A 24,794-nucleotide genomic window follows, 5' to 3' on the forward strand; every position below is an offset into this window, starting at 1 on the left:
TGAATGCCTGAGGCACAGTGGTCTCCGAGAAGCCGAGAAGCCGCAGGATCTACTCTTGTGTTTACAGAACCTTCCCATACCACCCCAAGCCCATGCAAATCTTCTTCCCTTTGAAAACTCAGTATATCAACACTCCAGCATTTCAGAGATGCTGGCAGATTTCTTAAACCACTGTGTGAATGTACTGTGTGAATTATTGCTCACTTTATGAGCGTATTTCAGTTTTAGGTGTTGACATTTTCCTCTTCTTCCCACCATGGCCTTAGCAATGGCGAGTACCTGGAAGGTTCCTAACTGCTGGGAATTGTGTAGTCTATGAGCCAGCAGTGGCTCTCTTAGTATTTCTTTTCATGTGTACTGTCAGTTTCTGCTTGGGGACATTTCATGCAGTTTTTTCTTACTTGGAATCACCTATTTATAACAAATGTCATCCTTCCTAGTTCACCACACCCTTACTTATAGAAGCCATATATTGGAAGTAGATTTTGGCTTACCTTTTGATAAAAGACCATGTAGCAATCATACCCTTAAAGGACATTTAAATATTTGAATAATTCTTTTTTTTATTTTTATTTTTATTTTGTTAATTTTATTTTTTAAAATTTATATCCAAATTACTTAGCATATAGTGCAACAATGATTGCAGGAGTAGATGCCTTAATGCCCCTTACCCATTTAGCCCATCCCCCCCCAACCCCTCCAGTAACCCTCTGTTTGTTTTCCATATTTATGAGTCTCTTCTGTTTTGTCCCCCTCCCTGTTTTTATATTATTTTTGCTTCCCTTCCCTTATGTTCATCTGTTTTGTCTCTTAAAGTCCTCATATGAGTGAAGTCATGTGATATTTGTCTTTCTCTGACTGGCTAATTTCACTTAGCATAATACCCTCCAGGTCCATCCATGTAGTTGCAAATGGCAAGATTTCATTCTTTTTGATTGCCGAGTAATACTCCATTGTACATATATACCACATCTTCTTTATCCATTCATTGATCGATGGACATTTGGGCTCTTTCCATACTTTGGCTATTGTTGATAGTGCTGCTATAAACATTGGGGTGCATGTGTTCCTTAGAAATAGCACTCCTGTATCCCGTGGATAAATGCCTAGTAGTGCAATTGCTGGGTCGTAGGGTAGTTCTGTTTTTAGTTTTTTGAGGAACCTCCGTACTGTTTTCCAGAGTGGCTGCCCCAGCTTGCATTCCCAAGGATTTGAATAATTCTTGATAAAGTAAGAGAGGAAGGGAAAGCAAGTAATAAGACAGCATAAACATATGATCCTACTTGACAAACAAAAGAGAGAAGAATGTGGAAAAGATTGGAAGTATATAGACTGAAGTGTTAACAGTGGTTGTCTCTGGTGATAGGATTATGTGTGGTTTTTGTTTTTCTCTGTTTTTTTTTTTTTAATTTTATGTTTACCTACATTTTCACAATGATTTGGTATGATGTTTTTACTTTTTTTTTTTTAATTTATTTATTTAGAGAGAGAGAGAGAGAGAGCACTTGAGTACGGAAGGGGCAGAGAGAGAATCCCAAGCAGACTCCGCACTGTCAGTGCAGAGCCCTACATGGGGCTCAGTCTCACAAACCTTGAGATCATGACCTAAGCCAAAATCAAGAGTTGGATGCTTCACCAACTGAGCCACCCCAGTGCCCCTGTTTTATAATGAAACAGCTCAAACATATGGAAGTAGAACAGTGAAATTAAACCCACATACCTGTTGTCCATCTTTGCCAGTTACCAACTCCTAGACGATCTGATTTGTGTGCCTAACCACTCTCTCCCATTATTTGAAGTAAATCCCAGATACCATTTATTTCAATGATATTTAGATTTGTAATAATAATTAGATTTTGAGAGTTGTTTTTTTAAGAGTCCTAAGCATTTCTTACTTTGTTTACTGAGTTTTCTGCTGCCTCCTGATTTGGGCAGATTAAAGGTGCTTCCACTGAATCCTGCAAACTGACTGTGACAGAGCCCACAGGCCTGTGAGCTCTGGCTGGAGAGTGGTGTCAGGAAGGCTGGAGCTGGCTAGGCAGCGCGTGTGCCCCCCCCCCCCCCACCTCTCCCCGCGCCCCTACCTCCCTTGAAGGGAGCGACCCTGAGCCCTTGGAGATGAGCTGATAGCAGGCCTGTGTCGCAGCCCACAGGAGGCTCTTTGTTCTGGTTTCCTTCTTGCTCTGGTTTTCCTGGGATAGACTGTTAGTTATCAACTTGTGTGATTTAGGAGTATGTTCATATGACTGGCCCTAAATCCCACCTCTGTGGCCCACTTTATATTTCTTGGAAAGCTGTTCTTTGCAAAAAGAAGGAAACTGTTTCTATGTAGGATTCCATTTAGGACAAGGACCCTGATTCTATGAGTGGAAGTCTTTATCCCGCTCAGGTCACATTGCTGTGAGAGGTCATTTAACAGTGTCCACAGCTAAGGGACGCCTCTGTCATCAATGCAGGCATTTTTTTTCCCAATACATTGTATCTGGCTAGGCCAGATGAGGGAATGCTCCTGCTCTTAATTTCTTATCTTTACCTAGAAATCTATTCTTGAACCTTCCTTGGTCAAAATAATAATTTCCCTTTACTGCTTTTCTTGTTCTTCCAGAACTTTCTAGAAGTTGACTGTAAGTTGTTTATTCTGAAATTGTGTGGATAAAAATGTGATGAGTGGTTCAGACTGGAACAAGGACTGCTTTCCTGCTCTCCCTAAACTGGGCCTGTCCCTGGTCTCGGGTGACAGGGGAGGGGTGGCCGAGGACTTCTGCCTTCCAGGTTGCCAGTCACCACTTTGCTGTTGTTCGTGCTTAAAGAAGTGACCTGCCAGTTTGAGCTTGGCTGGGTGCATCCTGGCCGCACAGGGTTCTATGGGCTGCTTTCAACAATTAGACAAGAAAATAAGATCTTTGCCATCCAGTACATTCCCTCTTTTGTTTCAGCATCTAGAACCTCCACATCCTTCAGGCAGACTTCCTGTTTGAACCTTGATTCTCTAATTTTGTATTGTATGTTAAATTTTTAAACCATTGTATATCCTTTCAGAAATAGGTGGATGAGTGAGTCTGAAAGCAAACAAAGGAAGTTTACATGCTGAGTAAAAAGTCTGCAGCATGATCTGAGTCCTTTATTCCCTCTCTGATGAGAGCATTCTGATCTAAAATGGAGACCCGGCTGCAGAATTGCTGGGGGGACAGCTTTACTCTGGCAAGACTTTCTGTAGGAATGCAAATTCTGTGGACCTCTAGAAACAGAATAATTGCTGCCCTTGCTCACCCCTCATCCATGCTCCAGATGTTTTACATACATTATCTCTGATGCTCACAACAGCCCTTCAGTGTATTGGCAGTGGGGGCTGTCCCCTGCTTATGGAGAAGGAAACGGAGTAGGACAAGGATTCATGAAACTTACTGTTAATAAGGAGTAGAGCCATAATTTGAACCAGATCTGATTGATTCTGAGGCCCATGCTCTGTTACCTGGTACCTGGTGCTTTGGGAAGTAGTGACAGTACCCTGCAGAGCAGGGAGGCTCAACTTAGAGTCATGTTGTCCTAATCAAGCTAAGCCTGCTGCTAACTGACTCTGTGGAGGCCAGCTGACCTCTCTGGGCCGCAGAGCATCTGGAAAATGCAAAGAGGCAGGAATGGAGGGGAGATCTCTAGGATGCCCTCCATTGGGCTGGTCGGTGCTATTTTTCATAAAGGACTCCTCCCCTTTTGCTCAGAGCCCTTGATTTTGCCTTTTTGGTCACTCCCTGTTCAGTCTTGAGCCTCAGGCCAGGGAGGGGCTGCCACAGGTACCTGTAGAGGTTGGAAAATTCCCCATCCCTGGAATCAGGCACTGCTAGAAGTTTCTACTCTGCCCCCTCCCCTGTCCCAGCCTCCCACAGAGTTAATTTGAGGTTTTTTTGTTTGTTTTTGTTTTTACTTGTTGCCTGATTTCTTTTGTTTATTTATGTATTTATTAGGAACTTTTTTTTTTTCAAGTTTATTCATTTTGAGAGAGAGAGGATGAGCAGGGGAGGGACAGAGAGAGAGGGAGAGAGAGAGAGAGAGAGAGAGAGAGAGAGAGAGAGAGAGAGAATTCCAAGCAGGCTCCACACTGTCAGCGCAGAGCCTGACATGGGGCTCAGTCAGGAACTGTTGAGATCATGACCTGAGTTGTAATCAAGAGTCAGACGCTTAACCTTAACTGACTGAGCCACCCAGGCACCCCGCCTGATTTCTTTTAGACCTCAGACTTGCGTTGTTTTTCCAAGCATGAGTTGAGAAATGTGTGGAATTCCTTGAAGAAGGCAGCCATCCCTGACACTTCATGTCACCTGAAAAGGAGTCCCTAACATGTTCTGTTTTCTCACCATCTGAGTTATCTGTCAGCATGCGTGAACTGCTTCTGCTAGCGGATTGCACCAAGTTTGGGGGGCTTGTTCCAGCCCCAACCTGCTTGCTCTTCCTCTGGCTCAGTGTCTTGGTGAAACACCATGAAAGTATTGAACTTCCTGTGGCCCAGTGAAGCTTTAGGGGCCATGTGTGCAGGTATGCACGTCTTCTGCCCATGCCCATGCAGCTTTTTTTGCCAGAGGTGGTGAAAGTTTCTCTTGGCTTTCTATTTTGGAGATGTTTGTGGTTTAATGTGCATTTTTTAATCACTTGACTGTGTCCGGCCCTGAAGTGACGTTTCCTTGTTCTGCCTCGTGCCCATGAACTGTGTTTGGGTATTACTACCCTGCTGACAGCTGCTTATTGACACAAGGGATGGGAACTGACTGAGTTACAATTCAGAATTGTCACCAGGGCACGGATGAGAGTTTTTGTCTCTTGTTCCTCCAGCATAAGCCTGTGTTCCCTGTGTTGAGGGTGTTTTACACCCCTTGGCTCACTTGACTAATGATATGGCAGGAAAGAAACACCCTGCAGAAAGGTTAGAAGGCCCCTTCAATGACTGAGGCAATATTTCCAAATCTGGTTAGAATGTCAGTTTTGATTTCAAGCGATGGGCTCCTCTGTGCTTTACATGTCCATTTGGCAAAGAGGAAAAGAGACAAAGATTTATTCTCGGGCTCTTCTGGAACTGCTCTCTCCCCAAACCTCTCACCCCTGGCCTCTGCATTCCAGCCAAATGACCTTGAATCAGTTACTCTGACTATGGGGCCCTTTGCACATGCTATTTCCTCTCTTTGGAATACTCCTCCCCTATATTCCTGCCTCTTTCTTTCTTTCTTTCTTTCTTTCTTTCTTTCTTTCTTTCTTTCTTTCTTTCTTTTCCTTTTTTATTAATAAACTTTATTTCATTTCAGAGCAGATTTAGGTTCACAGCAAAGTAGAGCAGAAAGTACAGTGTTTCATATAATTCCTGTCCCTGAACCCCCCCATTCCAGCCCCATGGCCCCCCCACCATCAACATCCCTCACCAGAGTGGTATATTTATTATAGTCCATGAACATCATTGTCAGCCAGAGTCCATAGTTAACTTCTGGGTTCACTCTTGCTATTGCATGTTCTATGGGTTTGGACAAATGTACAATGACATGTATCCACTACTGTTCTATCCTACAGAACAGTTTCACTGCCCTAAAAATCTTTACTTCTCTTCCTCCTTCCTTCCTTCGCGTCCCCAAACCTGCTTTTCTTGGAATGTGTAGTCTCTGCCTACTTCTGTTTTGGACCTCTACTTGTCTATGTGTCAGGGAAGCCTTCCCTGATTGAGCCTTCTGATGAGGTCAGAGCACAAAGCCCTTGGTCACATCTACTTCAGTAGCCATTTTGTTTTTATTTGGGCCACTCCTTGAGTAATGTCTACCTCCGCTCTGAGACAGTAAGCCCCCTGAAGGCAGGGACCCCATCTCTTTTCTCACTGCTGTATTTCCCTAGCACCCAGCACATTGCCTGGCACATAACAGGCCCTCCTTAAACATTTGGTGAATAAACAGATGCTTTATTCTCACAGATTCCTTTATGCTGCTGAGTTCAGGAACCCACAGGTCACCTGGCTCCAAGCCCATCCACCCGCCTGTTGTACCAGGCTGCCTCCATGGCATTTACGGTGCTTCATGGACATCCACTGAAGAGAACCAGATGCCATTAGCTGGCAGGACTTTCCAACTCAGCCTAGTCAGTGTATACTGGCAGGTATGGTGGGGAAAGCTAAAGAAAGATGGGGAAAAGTCCCTATGGCTTCTGATTTTAGCTTGCAGGGGTTTGATTTGAGCTTGTAGATCCACCGGAAGGTTATAAACAACCGGTTTGTAAACATTAGAGGGAGCCACATGAAGTTACTGATATTTGACAATCAATGATATTTGATACTTGACTACTAATAATTTCTCCTGCAAAAATAACCTCATGTGGTTCAGCCATGCCAACATTCCAAATGTTTCTCTTCCATTCAGACTGGACTCTTTCATGGAGTCCACATCAGACATGCTGTATTGTGTGTTGTTGGGGCTTGGGCTCAAAGTAAATGTCTAAATCCTGACTCACAGGCCAAGATTTCATTTCCCCAAGGAAAGAATTACTGCACTTTTGTCCTCCTTGTGTTTAACCACAGAAAAGATTTTTTTTTTTAACTTTTCATTTGAAAAGTATGCATGGAAGCAGGAAAAACAACTAATGGGAACACGATTATTTTATAAAGTGCCCGAAATAGACTTGAATGTCAGCCTGGTAGAGGAAGCCAATCTCAGAACTAACCTCGGTTTTCCTTATGTGCCATGTTCGAATTCAGACTCGGTCCCTGTGTTCAGATCTTCTTTGGGGTCTGCCTGCTGGCTGGTCAGGTCAGTCCTTTTTCCTTCTTCATTTCCTCCCCACAACTTGTTCTCTCCCTGAGTGCTTGCCCGAAAGGGTAACGTACAGTGTTCCGTCATTACTTTTGAAGATCTGTGGAGTACTTACTGCATGCAAGACACTGTGTTAGGTGCTGCGGGGATGCATAGATGAATGAGCCACAGCTCCTGTCCCTGTGCTCATGACTCTGATTGGATGACAGGTGCTTGTCCAACAACCTGAGATACCAGTGGAGCACACAGCAGAATGCACAGAGACGGTACCTTAGGAGCCGCTGACTGAATCACAGCATTCTTCTCCTTCAGTGTCTCCCTTGGTCTCCCTGCCTCTTGGTTTCCAATGCTGATGATGTTATTGATTACCATTGGTTCAGTGCTTTCTGAGAGCCCGGACTTATGCCATGTACTTCCCAGGGCTGATTTTACTTAATCCTTTGAGTGTGGTTTTATTGTCCCCTTTTGATGAAGAAACAAGCCTAGAAAGGCAGAGTAATTTCTCAAGGTTGTTATAGCTAGAAATGACAGAGTCGGAGATGGAAACTGTACCCAGCCCCCTTGCTCTAAGGCCAGAGTTCCTAACCTTGACGTTAGAGTGCCTGCAGACTGTTGTGTTCACACCGGAGCAGAGCAGTGGGAGGCGTGTGCTTCCAAAGACAGCAAGTCCTCCTCTAAGGAACCATTACAATTTCCCAGGTAAGGAGGACTGGTACAGTCCCGGGAGAACACAGTTGCATATGCAACTGTTCTCTGGAACTAAGAGTTTCTTGTTTATCAGGAAGCACTTATAACATGGCTCTGGTAGCCCTAAGCACTTTCCAGAGGGACCACTTGTCAGAATTCTGTTGGAGCCCAGCCCTTTGAGCAAGCATGCTTATCTTTGACCGTGGCTTTATTATCTGTAAAATGGGGACTCTGATAATCTGCCTTCTCATTCATAATTCAGTGGTTCTGCTGTGGCGAGACACTTTTTTCAGATGGTGAGTCTTTTCCAGCGATAAGGGGGCATGTGGCTGGTGACTCTTCAGTGACGACTGAGGCCCATGTGTTGTATTAATACCTTTATGTTGGGTGAGCATTCACTTTAATGAGATTGCCCTTGAGATCAGAACACTCAGTCATTTAAAGCTAGTGCTTCCATCTTCACTGAAAATGCCCCTGGAATGATGTATTGACTTCAGGCCACCTTGGGGTTTGAACACCATTTACCAGAGAGTGTTGTGAGTATCGCCTCTGAACAAGCAGGCCAGCCCACATTCAGGCAGGCATCCATCAATGTTTCCTAAGGCAGCCGAGCAGGGACATCAGCTTTTCCACATTCCCACGAACCAGCATTTCAGGCCCTTCCTGGCACTTTCCCGTACGGGCGTCATTGAGGCTACCCTCATCGCTTCACATGCCCTGCTGTGGTCCCTGTGTGTAAGCAGGTCACTATGAAATGGATCTGGGGACTGACATGCTTAATTTGAGCTAGTCAGAAGATTCAGCTGCCAAATGCAACACCCGAGTCCCAGCCCTGCTTTCCTCTGTGAGCTCAGATCACATCCCAGGAACTGCATAGGCCCCGGGGGCTGTGTTTAAGACAGACATTGACTGTGAGAGAGTGGAAGAGGGTGAGTAAGTGGATGGTGCTGGGCTTGGAAGCCATATCTTAGAGGGAGTGGTTAAAGGTTACCCAGGAAGAGAGATACCTGGAGAAAAGCATAGGTGACCTCAGACATCGTCATAGAAGGGGGAATAGACTCCCCTGGCTATTCAGGGGTGGGGAGGTGCTAGGATAGCTGCAGGGAAGCAGGTTTGAGTTCAAGGCAAGGAAGAATTCTCTAACAAAGATCTCTGCTCTGCAGTGGAGCAGGCTGCCAGATGCCAGATGGGGCAGTGACTGTGTGTGTGGGCCCCCTGCCCACGTAGTGGGGGCACCAGAGGAAAGCTCCATGTACTGGACAGGAGCGAGGACAAGATAACCTCTGGGTTCCTTCCAAACTGCAGGTGCTATATATTTCCTCTGAGTCAGTTTTTGGGCCCAGTAGCCCCTGGTGTGTTTGTTCTGGAGTAGCCCCTTCTAGCTTGTTTTCTGTTACTCTCAGCAGTGTACCCTCTCAGCCGCCTTTGTATTTGGCTGCCATGACCGTGAACCCTATCATGCACACTCACTTGTGTGCCAGGCACAGCTTACTTTGACCTGGTGCCTAATAAAGCTTTCCCTGCTCCCGGTGGCTTTGCCACGGAGCTACCTTGCCATGACGTAAAAGTCTAGGTACAGTGGGGGAGCTGTTAAGAGGGACCCAGGGACAGACTGGAAGCGGACAAGGGAGATGGAAGCCTATTTTTGATCCCTTGAGTGACCTTCCTCCTTTGTCAGACCTTGCAGTCCCGGATTACGACAGAGAAACCACATCCTCTACTGCCCAGTTCCCGTGCTGTCCTGGGCCAGATGTTAGAGGTAAACAAACCAAGTTTGTCTTCACTCTGGGGAGGAGCCAATTTTTATTTATTTTCTCAAAGCTGGGAAGACCTGGTCTAGCATCTCCGTTCCTGCTTCCCCATTTCTTGGACTCCGGCCTCCTCTTCACCATTGCACAGAGCCCCCTGGCTGACTTCCAGGCCTGGCTGCCTGGGGCCATCCCAGGAACCATCCCCAGTGACTGCCTGGCCTCGCCCCTCTCCTGCTCTTGCAGCTCCTAGCAGACGGCAAGTGATTCGATAGCTCTTAACTCTTCCCATATTTGGGGGTTTCAAATAAGGTGTTTGCTAGATTGGAAAGCATACGAGGAGCTGGTGGCATCGTGAGTGTCATGCTCGAAGACTTCTAACCTGACCAGGGAGGGCGGTGGTACCCAGCTCTGATTCTGTCTGTGTGTTCGTTTGCTCCTTTTTCACTGAGTGCTGAGCCTGTGCTGGGCACAGTGCTCTTGTGATTCTGGGGCTTGGGTCCTGCACCCCTTTCTCTTTTCCCTCAGCCCCAGATCTTTGCTGCTTTCTGAGGACAAATTTCCCCACCCACTGAGCTTTCCACCCTGGGAAAGAGTTCTTTGGCCCCAGCCCTGGTCAGGCTGGTTGGTCCCCATAGAACTACAAGGTCTGCCTCCTGGGACGTGGATGGAGTCAGAGATTTGGGGCTTGGTGACGGTTCTCCCAGCCACAGTCTGTGGATGGCTGTGTGTCACATAGTATGGTCACCTACCCATGTGTGTTGCCTGCCTGGAACAGGTGGAATACACGGGGTGACAGTCATACCTCCCTGGCAGAGTGCAGGTGGGTGGCCAGGAGGAAGGCGAACCTCAGGCTATGCCTGCTAACCTGGTGTGTTAGGAAGTGAAGAGAAAACTCTGGAAATTGTATGTAGCATTGTCCAGGGGCTCTGGTTCAACACAGGAATGGCCTGTAAGAGAGAATTGACAGTTTGGGACAGGCCTGGTGCTGTCATAGAACCAGAGAAAGAAGATAAAAAAGATAATTCCAAGGTTTCTAAAGAAGGCATGTGACCGCCCCATTGTCAGAAATGGGGACGCCTGGAGGGGCGGTTGATCTGGGGGTAAATGTGGTGCCGCGTCTTCCGATTAGTTGAGTTCCAGGTCACAGCAGACGCTTTGGTTTTCGGCGCAGACCTGGGAGTAAAGCTCAGGAGAAAGGTCAAGTGCCGGCTGTGATTGTGAGTCATCCAAGTAAATCTCCACAAAGGGAGATGGAGGGGTGGGGAATGTTATCTCTGACCTCATCCACCTGCTGGGAGAGCAGCCAGAGGGGCAGGGGTAGGACAGTGCAGGGGGCTCACAGGAGTTTCCAGTCAGTGCAGAGGCCACAAGAGTGAGGCCCAAGGCCATGGGATTAATTCTTATCCTCGGCTGCACGTTAGGCTCATCCAGGGAGCCTAAAAACCCTAAGGGCGGGGTGGCAGATCGGCCCAGTTAGGTCAGGACCCCTGGGCATTAGTATTGGTGAGGCTCCCTAGAGGGCCCTAAAGTGCAGCCAGGGCAGAGAACCCTGTGTGCATGAGGGAGGAAGACAGGATCCAAGAACTGCTGTCTAGGGGTCATGTGGAGAAGTCTGATTATAAGGAATTGAGGAGAGGAAATAGAGGCCATAAATCTGCCAGTTTTACAAAGGAGAAAGAAGCAAGTGAGATTGGCAGAGTAGCCGGGTCACAAGAAGGGTTATTTTAATTGGCTCACGAGCATGTATTTTAGGCACATGGATGGGAACCAGAAGAGAGACTGAGAGAACAAATTCTCCAAAGAGGGCGGGCTGTATGAGCTGTGTTTCCTTGGGGTGGAAGAAGCACTTCTTCTTTGGGGGCAGACAGATCAGAGATGCCAGGAGGATGCCCCTGTGACTGGAAGCCATCCTCAGGCTGTGGGACCAGACACTCTGAGCCACTGGGAGTAGACGAGGAGGCAAGTCCCGTTATCTGTTTCTTTCGGTGATGAAAAAGGCAAGGTCACCTCCTGAGCGAGTGTGGGAACTAGGGGTTTGAAGGCTGAAACAGACCTTGTGGTGAATTTGATGCAGGTCTGAGCATCAAACAAAGAGAAGTTAAGTGAATCGTGACCTTGGCCAGATGCCGGGTTTCTTGCTTCTGAGTCTGGTACATATCCGTCCCGCCCAGCCCCTGACATTTTCATCTAAGGGCTGACTTCAGTGACATTTAATGAAATTGGCTTTTTTTAGAAAAATGTTTATTTATTCTTGAGAGGGAGAAAGTACGCAAGCAAGCAGATGAGGGACAGAGAGAGAGGGAGACAGAGGATCTGACGTGGGCTGTGCACTGACAGCAGAGAGCCTGATGCAGGGCTCAAACCCACAAACTGTGAGATCATGACCTGAGCCAAAGTTGGACACTTAATTGACTGAGCCACCCAGTGCCCCAAATGAAATTGGCTTTTAAATTTTTGTTTTTACTCTGAGACATGGAGAAAATTTAGCTAAATAAATAGGTTTGGTTTCACTTAAAGTAATTTTTTTCTTAAGAGAAAATATATTCAATCTAAAAATATAGAAAATGCAGATAAGCAGAAAGGAAAATAAACATCACCCATAAACCTACAGTCCAAAGATAAGATTGTATGCTTCTGAATTACGGACGTGAGTCACAGATTCTCAAGTCCAGGGAAATACTGATGATGATCACTGTCAGTTTGTAGTTGCCTACCACATACAGTCACGGAGCTGGGTGTTCCTCCTCTGTTTAATCTTCTCGTCACCCTATTTTATTGCTACTCTTATTATCATCTCCATTTTATAGAAGAGAAGCTGGCCTGGGAAGGATTGAGTAACTTGCCTGAGGCCAGAAGGACAAGCTGAGGCAGGTGTAGGGCTAACCCGAGACTGGCCAGACCAGCCCCTAACTGCTACGCGATAGTGTCACCAAACAAAAGAACGTGTGTGAGTGGTATTCCCAGCACATTACTGACATCAGTCTATTCGTATAAATTCTTGTATTAAGAGACTTTATGAGCAAACCAAGTCTTCTTTAAATGAAAGAGCTTCAATGAGGTATACTTGATGTATAATACAGTACACGTATTGAAAGTGTACAGTTTGAGAAGTTTTAACATGTTTACACCTGTGAGAGATACGTACATACATACATATATATGTACATATACATATATATATATATATACACACACACACACAGATACCATGATCAAGATAATGAACATATCCTTTCCCTCACAGTGAGCATTTATGCTTCTTTGTCATTTGCTCCCTCCTGTGCCTCCTATTCCTCACCCCAGGCAGCTACTAATTTGCTTTTTCTCACTATACGTTAGTTTGCATTTGCAAAAATTGTATATATCCAGTATAAATACTTATTTAGCCTGGTTTATTTCACTGAGCACCATTATTTTGAGATTTATCTGTGCTGTCAGGTGTCTCCATCCTTTCCTTTTGTCACTGAGTAGAATTCCTTTGCGTGGATGGACCACTTTTTGTCTATCTGTTCTGTCCTGTTGGTAGATGTTTGGGTTGTTTTGGATGGCTGGTAGTTTTTGCTTATTACAAACAGAGCTGCTGTAAGTGTGTTCGAGTGTTTGTATAGATGTTTGCTTTTATTTCTTTTATCTCTAGACTTGGGAGTGGATTTACTGGGTCATCTGGTAGGTGTTTAACTTTTCAAGAAACTGCCAGACTGTTTTCCAAAGTACACATAGCATTTTACATTCCTAACGGCAGTGTGTGACTCCACATCTACATCAACATTTGGTGTGGTTGGTCTTTTCACTTTCAGCCATTCTATCAGGTGTGTGGTAGGTAGAATCTCATTGTGGTATTAATTCAAGGCTTTAAAGTTTTTTCCATGTTTATTTATTTCTTGTGAGAGAGAAAGAGCATGAGTGGGGGAGGAGCAGAGAGAGGTAGAGACAGAATCCCAAGTAAGTCTTCACGACGCCAGCACAGAGCCTGATGTGGGCTTGATCTCACAAACCCATGAGGTCGTGACCTGAACTGAAATCAAGAGACAGACACCTAACTGACGGAGCCACCCAAGCACCCCAATTCAAGGCTTTTAAAAACTTTTCAGTATGCAATACTTCATAGTCCCTACAATGATTGTGGAGCCTCCCACATCAAGTAGTGAAAGGTGAAGAGAAGAAATGTAGAAATTATTACCAGTCTTAAGAGTAATAATTATAGGGGCGCCTTGGGTGGCTCAGTCGGTTAAGCGTCCAACTTCAGCTCAGGTCATGATCTCACTGTTTGGGAGTTTGAGCCCCCCCACTGGGCTCTGTGCTGACAGCTCAGAGCCTGGAGCCTGCTTTGGATTCTGGATCTCCCTCTCTCTCTGCCCCTCTCCAACTAACACTCTGTCTCTCTCGCTCTCAAAAATAAATAAACATTAAAATTTTTTAAAAAAGTAATAATTATAGATCCTTTTTGTAGCCTCTCATGTGCTGAGGGCTTTTTAATACAATTATGTCTAAATCTAGCATCAACCCTGCAAAATAGGATTTTTTTCCATGTTACAGATTAAGAAAACAAGGCTGAGAGAGGTGTCCCAGTTAGCGCAAAGCATATTTGAACTTAGCCTCATCTGTTCGAAAGCTCATGTCCTCTGGATCCCCACACCATGCTGCATTTTGTAGTTATTCTTTCTTTAAAAAACAAAACAAAACATAATCTATTTTCCCACTGTTGCCTTCTGCTCCAAACATGGAATACAGAACTCAAGCCTTCAAGACAGTCCAGGCGGACACTAGGAAAATTCTTTCTAATGTAAATTCTCTGTGGAGTCACTGCTTAAAAAATCTCTGAGCCCAAAAATCTGGGTGACTGAATGAGGAGGTTCTGACTCGTGCTCTGCAGCCCAGCCTCTGGGCCATCACTTACATAACAGGAGTCCACTTCAGGGAAAACAGAATTATTATTATTATGCTGTGCCATTCTTCATCTGTAGAGCTATTTCTGTGTCAGATGCCACCTTTCAACTTGACAGACATTTATCTTGGACCCAGCAATCATTAGTGGAGAGCCTACTAAGTACTTGAATGAATTCTCTCGTTGGTCACGCACATGCATGCACGCACACACACATGCACACACACACCCTGCACCATCCTCTCCTCCTGTATGATTGGGTAGTTTCGCTTTGTGAGTAAGAAGCAGATCATCTGAATCTGGCTTCTCTGGCCCTTGCTAGTGCAGTGACCTTGGACTGGTTACTTAATGCCTCTGACCACCAGTTACCTCATCTGCACGAGGGCAGTATTTTACCTGCTTTACAGAGGTTGTGGTGAAGATGAAGTGGCATGGTGGAGGTGGAGTAAGTATTAAGTATTATTATTCCTGGTTTCCTATCAAGAAAAAAGCTTTTGCAGTGTTAACTCATTAGGTCAAAGCTACATGAGTAATTAGGGGTGGCAACAACATTACAGTGCCTGTCCTGGGGCACCTGGGTTCCACATTGTTCTGTGTCCTTGTTGCCAGCTTCCATTATGTTCCTGCAAGTCCTCTGGGAAGCCGTTGTGGAGGAAAAGGAGACTGAAACAGTTAAACAGCAGACCAGCAGAATTCAAAACCCAGTCTTGTGAAAGTAATACTTGCTTCTGAAAGATAGTTGGGGGGAAAAATGGGAAAAAAGCGAAAGATGTTGCCTGTCATCTCTACCCCAACCACATGATGGTGTGTTTTGTTTCAATCTCTCTTTCTCTCTCTCTCTCTCTCTCTTTTTTTTTTTTTTATATGAAATTTATGTCAAATTGGTTTCCATACAACACCCAGTGCTCATCCCTACAGGTGCCCTCCTCAGTGCCCATCACCCACCCTCCCGTCCCTCCCACCCCCCCATCAACCCTGAGTTTGTTTTCAGTTTTTAATAGTCTCTTATGGTTTGGCTCCCTCCCTCTCTAACTTTTTTTTTCCCTTCCCCTCCCCCATGGTCTTCTGTTAAGTTTCTCAGGATCCACGTAAGAGTGAAAACGTATGGTTATCTTTCTCTGCCTGACTTATTTCACTTAGCATAACATTCTCCAGTTCCATCCATGTTGCTACAAAAGGCCATATTGCCACACCCGAAAAACAAATAATCCAGTGAAGAAATGGGCAGAAGACATGAGTAGACACTTCTCTAAAGAAGACATCTAGATGGCCACAGGCACACGAAAAGATGCTCAATGTCACTCCTCATCAGGGATATACAAATCAAAACCACACTCAGATATCACCTTATGCCAGTCAGAGTGGCTAAAATGAACAAATCAGGAGACTATAGATTCTGGAGAGGATGTGGAGAAAGGGAACCCTCTTGCACTGTTGGTGGGAATGCAAACTGGTGCAGCCACTCTGGAAAACAGTGTGGAGGTTCCTTAAAAAATTAAAAATAGATCTACCCTATGACCCAGCAATAGCACTACTAGGAATTTACCCAAGGGATAGAGGAGTGCTGATGCATAGGGCACTTGTACCCCAATGTTTATAGCAGCACTTTCAACAATAGCCCAATTATGGAAAGAGCCTAAATGTCCATCAGCTGATGAATGGATCTTACTCTCTTTTTAATAGAAAGTAATGCTCATCTCTTACATGGTTTGTAATCACACTGCCATTAAAGTATTGTATACTTCATCTTCCAGCTAACATTACACCTGTTGACCATAAGGTCATACTTTTTATGAACATAATTTCTGTTGGCCAGAAAGAAGATACCTCCATTTACTTAACCATTCCTAAACAAGATCCCTTTTTGTCACTACTAGTGAAAATATTGCTGTGCATATTTCAGAATACTTCTTGCAGAGAGAGTTCTTGAAGTAGAATAATTGAGTCAAAAGATGTATACTTCTTTAAGGGAATTTTTGGTTATGGAGGGATAGTTTACACAGAGTAAAATTCACCTTTTTAGGCTAAAGTCTTCTAGCCACCCCCACAATGAAGATAGAGATTATTTCTAGAACCCTTGAAAGTTTCCTAGCATCCCTTTATTGCTGACCCCTCCCTTTACTCTCAGCCTTTGGCAACTACCAATTTGTTTCTGTCCCTATATTTTTGTCTTTTCCCAAGTATCACATGGATGGAGTTACACAGTAAGTTGCCTTTGGAGTCAGGCTTTTTTTTTTTTTTTTTAATTTTTTTAATGTTTATTTTTGAGACAGAGAGAGACAGAGTGCAAGTGGGGGAGGGGCAGAGAGAGAGGGAGACACAAAATCTGAAACAGGCTCCAGGCTCTGAGCTGTCAGCACAGAGCCCGATGCAGGGCTTGCACCCACGCACCATGAGATCATGACCTGAGCTGAAGTCGGACGCTTAACTGACCGAGCCACCCAGGCGCCCCTGGAGTCAGGCTTTTTTCACTTAACATAATGCTTTGGAGATTCATCCAAGTTGTGTGTGTCAGTAGTTTGTTCTTTTTTTTTTTTTTTTTCCCCAGAACAATATTTCATTGTGTAGATGTACTACATTGTGTCTCTCTGTAAACCACTTGATGCACATTGTTTCTGGTTTTTGATGATTATGAATAACTGCTATAATAAGTATTTACATTGAGGGGTGCCTGGGTGGCTCAGTCAGTAGAGTATGCAACTCTTTTTTCTTTTTTATAAATTGATTTTTTAAATTTATTTATTTTGAGAGAGAGAGAAAGAACGAATCCCAGAATCCCAAGTAGGCTTTCCATCAGCAGCATGGAGCCTGATGCAGGGCTCAAACCCACAACTGTGAGATCATGACCTGAGCCGAAACCAAGAATCAGACTCTTAACTGACTGAGCCACCCAGGCACCCTGAGTATGTGACTTTTGATTCAAAAGGGTTTAAACCCCACGTTGGATATAGAGATAACTTAAAAATAAAATCTTTAAAAATATAAAGCTGAGTAGAAATTTTCATGTGAGCATAAATTTTCATTTCTCTTGGGTAAATACCAAAGAGTGGGATTGCTGGGCTGATGGTAAGTGTATGTGTAACTTTATAAGAATCTGTCAAACTGTTTCCAAAGTTGCTGGGACTTTTGTACTCTCATTAGCACTTATGAGAGTTCCAATTTTTCCACACCATTACTGCCACTTGGTATTATTAGGGTTGGTGTGTTTGCCATTGGAAGAGCTATCTAATAGCTATCTTATTGTGGTTTTAATGTGCATTTCCTCAGTGACTACCCAATGTTGAGACTCCATTCTTGTGCTTATCTTCATTCCTCTCTCTTCTTTGGTGAAATGTTTGTTCAAGTCTCTATCTTTTTAAATTCAATTTGTTTTCTGATTCACTTATGAACATTCTTTATGTATTCCGGATATCGGTTCTATCAGATTTTTATTTCTTTGCAAATATTTTCTCCCAGTCCATACCTTGTCATTTCATTTTCTTATTGGTATCTTTCAAAGAGCAGATGTTTTTAATTTTGATGAAGTCCAATTCATCAATTTTTATCCCATAAATCATGATATGTAAGAAATCTTTGCCTGTACGGAAGTCACAAGGGCTTTCTCCTGTTTCCTTCAGGAACTTTACTGTCTTAGTCCTAATCAATTTTTGTATATATAGGGAGCTTTGGCTTGAGCTTCATTTCTTTCCATATGGATGTCTAATTGTTCTAGTACCTTCTGTTGAATTGACCATATATGCGTGGGTCTATTTATCTCTATCTTGCTCCATTGGTCTTTATGTTTAATGCACTATCTTGATTATGGTAGCTTTATGGTAAGCCTTGACCTTAGATAACGAGTCCCTCAACTTGGTTGTTCTTTTTAAAAAATTGTTTCTGGTCTCCATTGTTTGACTTTCCATATACATTTTAGACTAAGCTTACATTTTCTCAAAAAGGCCTTCTGGGCATTTGATTGGGATTGTGTCGAGTTTATAGATCAGTCTGGGGGCAGATGACCTCTCAGTGACATTGACACTTCTGATCCATGGAAACTATCTTTCTGTCCATTTTTTTAGGTCTCTGATTTCCTTTAAGGTTCTTAATACACATTGTCAAATTAAAGATTGTTCTACTTTCTTGTCAGGGTGTTTAGCACATTGTTGTGTCTTTGTGAATAACAGATCCACATTTTTCCTACAAAAAGCACTGTTAGTTTACACCCTCTTGATTATGCCTTATCTCCAAAGCATCGTGCCCTCCCTTCCACGGCTTATAATGTACTGCTTTAACTACTTCACAGTTTGAAACTCTTTATCAAAGTCTAACATACCTGCAGAAAACTGTACAAAGAGTGCAGCATCTCGGTCAATTTTCACAAGGTAGAAATACCAGGTCAATAGACAGAACATTACCAGCAACCCAGAAGCCTCCTTGTGACCCTTTTCAGTTATTAACTACCCCCATTCATGCTGTCAAGGGGAACCACTGTCTTGACTTCTAATATCACAGATCGGTTTTGTCATGGCTTAGATGTCATTGCTGTCAGGGGCCTTCTAGGTTTCTTATTCCAGGTCCCAAAAATGTGCTTGGCCTCCTCTTTGTGCCTTTGCTAGTGCTTACAACGCCCACCCCCTCTTCTGCCTTCTCGGGCATTTCTTCCTCCAGCTTCCTTGAAGAGCCCTTCCTGTTCTTCCAGCTCAGCTTAAGTTTCATGCGCCCTGAGAAGGCTTTCAAGTCTCCTCCTCTCTGGTTTCCACTGACACTGTATTTACCTTCATTAGCACCTTAATGGGGATGTGTTGGAGTCCTGTTTCCATTTGACTGTAAACTCTTTGGGATCTGGGACAAAACTCCCCCCCCCCACATTAGTCTGACTTTTTGTCATTTATTATTATTGTTTTATTTCCACGCCGCTTTTGGAGCAAGTGAGAAAATATTATGGCTCTTAAAGGCTGTTGAATTCATCAATATGGTGGTAAGAAAGAGGGTGATGCCTTCAACTCCTCATCTGCTGGAAGAACAACAGCTTTTAACTTGTAAAGTCTGTGAATCCAGTCTTTGGCTTCCATATCAAGCGTGCATGTGTAGATAACTCTCAGCATGTATTCACTCTGCCACCAACATATTTGGGGATGCCTTTTCACTGTTAGTAAGAAAGTGGCCATGTCTCAGTTTCTGTTGCTCTGTATCAGGGTCCAGCTGTTCCTAATAATAATGGCTGGGGTGTTTGTAGCATTGGGGCCACAGTGGCTGCATGTGAGAAAATAGAGTCTTTCTCTTGCAATACAGACTGTATGTAGCTGTGCCTTTTGCTGGAGTGGATACATGAAGCAGTAAAGGGAGAACAGAGCTAATCTTACTGACCTTAAACACTGAGGTATTTCAGTTAATGATTGGCGTGGTTTCTACCTATCAGAATAGATGGCAGATTTTACCAAATCCTCCGAAGGCAAGATCCATTGACCATTGGAACACTCCATTCTGGGTGATTTGTGTCTCACTGGGGGACTGAAATGTTCCCTTACTGGTCATCTTAGATAAGGCCAGCTATCCCGAGTGCATTGTCAGGGGTTGGGTTGAGGTGGGTTAAAGGCTTTTCCAGGGATGGAATAATACATGAGGCTCAGAGGGGAAACGTCCAGAAGGGGTAGCCCTCAGGTATAACCAAAAGGAACAGAGAAGCATATGGTGGTTGGGAGGGAGGTTCTGGGTGCCTGGGCCTGCACGGGCCCAGCTGTGCAGCTGTGTCTCTGTGCATTTAGGCTTCCCCAGTTCAGGCTGTGTCTCTTCTGAGTTCTGTGGATCATTCTTGAGTGGTTTCTATGAGTGCTCCCCGGCTACGCACCTAGAAGAATGCCTCTGATTCAGACCACGACCCAGGGAGACGGGCCAGTGCGGCTTTCTGATGTCCTGGGGCAGGCCTGGGCAGCAGTCAGAAGCCCCTGGCCCCCCTCAAACTTCTGTCCCTTAGGAGAAGATCGGCTGGAGAAAGGATGCGCTGCATTTGCTGGTGTTCACTACAGACGACGTGCCCCACATTGCACTGGATGGAAAACTGGGGGGCCTGGTGCAGCCACACGATGGCCAGTGCCACCTGAATGAGGCCAACGAGTACACGGTGTCCAATCAGATGGTGAGGACCAGGGGTCCCAGCCCCGCTCCCATGATCCTGCCCGTGGGCCAGGTGCTCACCTGGCCCTCTACTCATGGACTTTCCAGTCCGTTCTGGGAGTTGGGTTTCTAGTCCATCTTCTCCAGCTAGGCTTTCAGAACTCATTAACTCAGAACATTTCTCACAGATTTCCGCAGCTGGTTCATCTTCTGCCATCGTGCACCTAAATGGAAGCACTTAGTTAAGGAAGAAGTGACTTGGGGAGACCGGATAGATCTCAGAGGGGAGAGGTGAACTTACAGGAGGCCAGGGACTGTACTCCTGCAGAGATCAAAACTTGCATAGAAGTTATAGGGCAAAATAAATGAGGATAAGACACTGTGACTTCTAGAAAGGGGCTTCCTGAGGCACTGAGTCCTGTCACCTTCAGGAGTGGGGCTGCAGGTGTCCTGCACAGAATGGGAGGCCCCAAGGACCTTCCACTGTCAACAGTCTATGACCATCACCATGTCATTGAAAAGAATTTATGCAGAATTTCAAACATATATCATAAAAATAGATCATTGGAATGAAGCCCTATATGCCTATTGCCCAGATGCAATAGTTACCAAGATCTTGCCACATTTACTGTGCAAACAGGCAAACAAACAAAAACCTGTACCTCTACCTTCCCAAATCCATTCTGGGAATACTTTGTAATTTTCTTTGCTTGGCAAGCCCATTTTCTCCAGTTTCAAGCCTTCCATATTATCCCAAGAATAATGGAGTCTGGAAAAAGGACTCCTAACTATAGAACTTGATAACTGTAGAGCTAATGAGGACCCTTCTACCCATCATTAGCCCTTAAAATCCTTCAGGACATTATTAGACTGCCTCTCAGCCTCCACCCTCCCCTCCTGCTTGGACCCCTCCCTCACCATAGCCCAACATTTAAGCGAGAGGTCAACAGCCTCTTCTGCCCATTCTGAGTAGTGAGCAGGACCCATGAGAGACATTGGGGGGCCTAGTTGTTGGGCTTAGGAGAAGGAAAGTAGGGCAAGGAGTTAGGGAGGAGAAGTCCTAAGGAAGATAAAGATAATGGTTGCTGATGGTAGATGATAGGGTATGGTGGCTGGACTTTGGGGGCCTCTCCTCTATGCCCCATCCTTCCTAAAAGGATGGAGGCACAGACCAGCTGTGGGAATCTTCCACTCATTATGTCTCCATTCTGGCTTGGGAGGGGTGAGGGGAATGCATCTAGTTTGGGAGGTGCCAAAAGGCCCTTACCTGGACATCCTTTCCGCATATTTCCCCAATTTGGAGCTGCCAGTGGGGCTTGGTTATTAAGGATGGCCAGGGGAAGATGCTTTTCCTAGCAAGTGTGGGTTCCTGAATGCATGTTGGAGCTGGGGATGGTATCTCAGCCTGTTAGAAATGTTACAGCCTTGGGGCGCCTGGGTGGCTCAGTCAGCTAAGTGACTTCAGCTCAGGTCATGATGTCACAGTTCATGAGTTCGAGCCCCATGTTGGGCCCTGTGCTGACAGCTCAGAGCCTGGAGCCTGCTTCAGATTCTGTGTCTCCCTCTCTAGCTGCCCCTCCTCCGCTCACATTCTATCTTTCTCTCTCTCAAAAGTAAATAAACATTTAAAAAAAAAAAAAAAAGGAAACATTACAGCCTTGACCTTTTGCCTTGGCGCTAGGACTATCCATCTCTTGCCTTGCTTGGAGAGAAATTGGCAGAGAACAACATCAACCTCATCTTTGCAGTGACAAAAAGCCACTATATGCTCTACAAGGTAAGCCTAGAGGGAATGAGGGGAGCCAATGGCCTGATTCTGGGGCCCATGATGACCCAAAGGTGAATAGGAGATTAGGATGTGGGGTGAGGCAAAGTGTGAGGTAGTGGTCCGAGGAGTGTTACCAGCCTTCCTCTATGTGGGAGATCCAAGGGAGAAGTGAAATATAGCCCTGCCTTGATCTAGTGGGAAATAATAGTATTGATGAAGCTATTCAACATTCACTTAGCAGCACATGCCTTTATAAGCAATTTAAACATAGGGCATCTGATGTGATCCTGAGAAAAACTTTGGAGACAGTAGGAGCTCCCATTTTTCAGATGATGAAATGGATATACAATGTAATCCATAGGGAAGGACAATATAAAATAAAAGTGTACAGAAAGAAAACTAAGGCATTGAAGCAGGTTTCATTACCAATTCCAGTATTCCCAGAGTTTTATGCCTTACTCACAGAGTAGGGCAGACCAAGGGGTAAGTCTGAGATAGGATTTCCCAAAGAAAACAATAAATGTCTTGGGCGAATAGAGCAGTCTGTGTATGAACCCATTCTGTCTCAGAGACTTTTCCTGGGCAATCCTCTGGGCCATCGTTATAAAATCCTCTCGTGAATGTGTTCTTCCTCACAACCACAGGCAAGTCACATTTTGAACTAGAACTATCTGAGTTGCTCAAGGAGTGTTCATGTAAACTAAATGTAAAACTTGGCTCACCTCTGACTTCCTTTGACTTGAGAGGTTATGAGAACTGAGTCAGCAATCCCTCCCCAACCCTGTCCACCCCTCAGACTGCCTGCCCCCGTCCCCTCTCTGGGCTGCTCTTAAATATCCACAGAATAACCTCTGTCTGATCATGTCTTTCTATTGCTCCTGCCTGAGATGATCACTGATAAAATTCCACTTAAAACTCCAGTTCTTTCTCTTCTGTTAGTCTGAATCAATTTTAGAAGATGAAAACAAAGGAAGAGGATTGTTGGTTTTATTTTTTTGTTGTTCAGTGGAAGATAGCAGGATAAAACCCAGCCATTTACACGTAACTTCTTTAGAGGGATCGATTGCACCGACTAGACTGGGTATGCTTCCAGATACTTCAAGATGGAATTGATCCACTTTGGCCTAAGCCATCCTTGCTCAGAACCAAGGACACCTTGCTCAGGGAGTAGGTCCACATAGTCCAAGGCAGGCTGAGGGCAGTGGGTTTTTCTAGAGGTCTAGAAACTTTAATAAGTGACATAGTCATTAGGACAAATGAAAGAGGAAAGGCAGCCACTTCAAGGCTGCCTGCTGTGCCACAGGATTTCACCCAGAGATACCCAGATGTCATTGGGAGGCCATCATTCACGTGTCAGTTCCCTATTCAGGAAAGAGGCCATATTTGAGAGACTTAGAAGAGATTCCCCTTTTACTCCTGCTGAAAAGATTGTGAGCATCCTTGAGCTGAAGCTGGGAATATGGATCTAGGTAGACTTGAGGAAAGATGGCAAGAATATCAAGAGTATGTTGTCCATAGAGGATGAAATTTCAGAGAGTTGTCTGTTACATGCCAGATGGGAGCGGCCTCCCAGAAGGAGCAGGACATTCTACTTTGGGAACAGATCTTGCCAGGCCCCTTTGCACTTAGACCTTCGAAGGTTGATGTTCCACAGCCTGCTGCATAGCTCTGTCCCCCAGGGCCCGTGCTCGGCTTTCCTTGTGGCACCTTTTCCAGTTTATGGTGTGCGAGACTGGCAGAGTGTGGTGCTGGGGGGCCCTTACTGGTCTAGCTCAGGAGACCAGTGTTTACTCTGACGGTATAGAAGGACAAAATTGGCTTACATCTCTTCTTTCTTTTTTTTTTTTTTTTTCCTTCAAGAATTTTACAGCCCTGATACCTGGAACAACAGTGGAGATTTTACATGGAGACTCCAAAAATATCATTCAGCTGATCATCAATGCGTACAACGTAAGTCACCAGTTTCTTCCCCACTGCCGCCTCCCGCCCTCTCCCGCTGAGGCTCCAGGAGCTGCTGTGGACGCAGGTGGGCAGCGAATGCGTACATGGGCAGCCTGCGTACATGGCTCTGTTTCCTGCCGCCTGCCTCTTGAGTTTGGTGCCTTCCTCCTTCACTCCGGTTTGTGGTGGAGAAGGCCCCCATCCTACTTGATGCATCCTCTCCCCTCACCTCTGTTCTCTTGACTCTCATCAAAATTTGAACCCAGTGAGCAGCAAATGTCTCAGTCAGACTCTGGCCAGTGGCCCCTGGACATGCTCAGGTTCTGACTCCGTGACAGCCTGGGCCCCCCACTGGAGCACCATGGTTGGGTGGGCACAGGTTCTCCCTCCTGTCCTCCTTTCCCTCAGTTCCAGATACCCGAGGACTACTTGACTCAGACCTACTTTTCTCAGGAAAATGGCAAGCACAGGTTCTCGTGCTGGCAAGTTTATACCCTCAGCTCTCCCCTCCCTGCTAAGTCCCGCTATCAGTCCTTCACGGGGCCAGGTAATTCGCAAATTGGAATTCAGGGTACATCTTCCTGTTAAATCAAAGTTCTACATAAAGCAAATATCGTTGAAGTAGCACTGCTAGTCCTAAACTCATGTAAAATAGAAATTTGTGGGCAGACCTCGAACCTGATTATCCACTATGACATCACATGTGTGGTAGAGAAGCCATCTTACTTTCCCAATCATGACTAATGTACAAATGAGTATGTGGAACTCTGCCTTTCCAGGGTTGACTTTGTCAACCTGCTGGTGCAGCCCTCTTTTGAGTTACAAAATACTGCTCAGTTAGACCAGGAGTCGGAGGTAATGTCCTTACCACTGGGGGACCCCAGAGCCCTCAGTGG

The 24,794-nt window shown here is 45.1% G+C and overlaps 1 protein-coding gene across 1 annotated transcript in view; it reads left to right on the forward strand.

Moving 5' to 3' along the window:
* ITGB5 (integrin subunit beta 5) overlaps nucleotides 1-24,794 on the forward strand; it is a 121,833-nt gene that overhangs the window by 46,785 nt on the left and 50,254 nt on the right. The window contains exons 6-8 of the mRNA XM_030328909.1: nucleotides 20,050-20,211; nucleotides 21,871-21,966; nucleotides 23,818-23,907. Coding sequence (XP_030184769.1) covers nucleotides 20,050-20,211; nucleotides 21,871-21,966; nucleotides 23,818-23,907 — 348 coding nt within the window. The remainder of the gene's footprint in view (nucleotides 1-20,049; nucleotides 20,212-21,870; nucleotides 21,967-23,817; nucleotides 23,908-24,794) is intronic.

This window comes from Lynx canadensis, chromosome C2 (genome assembly GCF_007474595.2).
Source record: "Lynx canadensis isolate LIC74 chromosome C2, mLynCan4.pri.v2, whole genome shotgun sequence".
Taxonomy (NCBI): Eukaryota; Metazoa; Chordata; class Mammalia; order Carnivora; family Felidae; genus Lynx; species Lynx canadensis.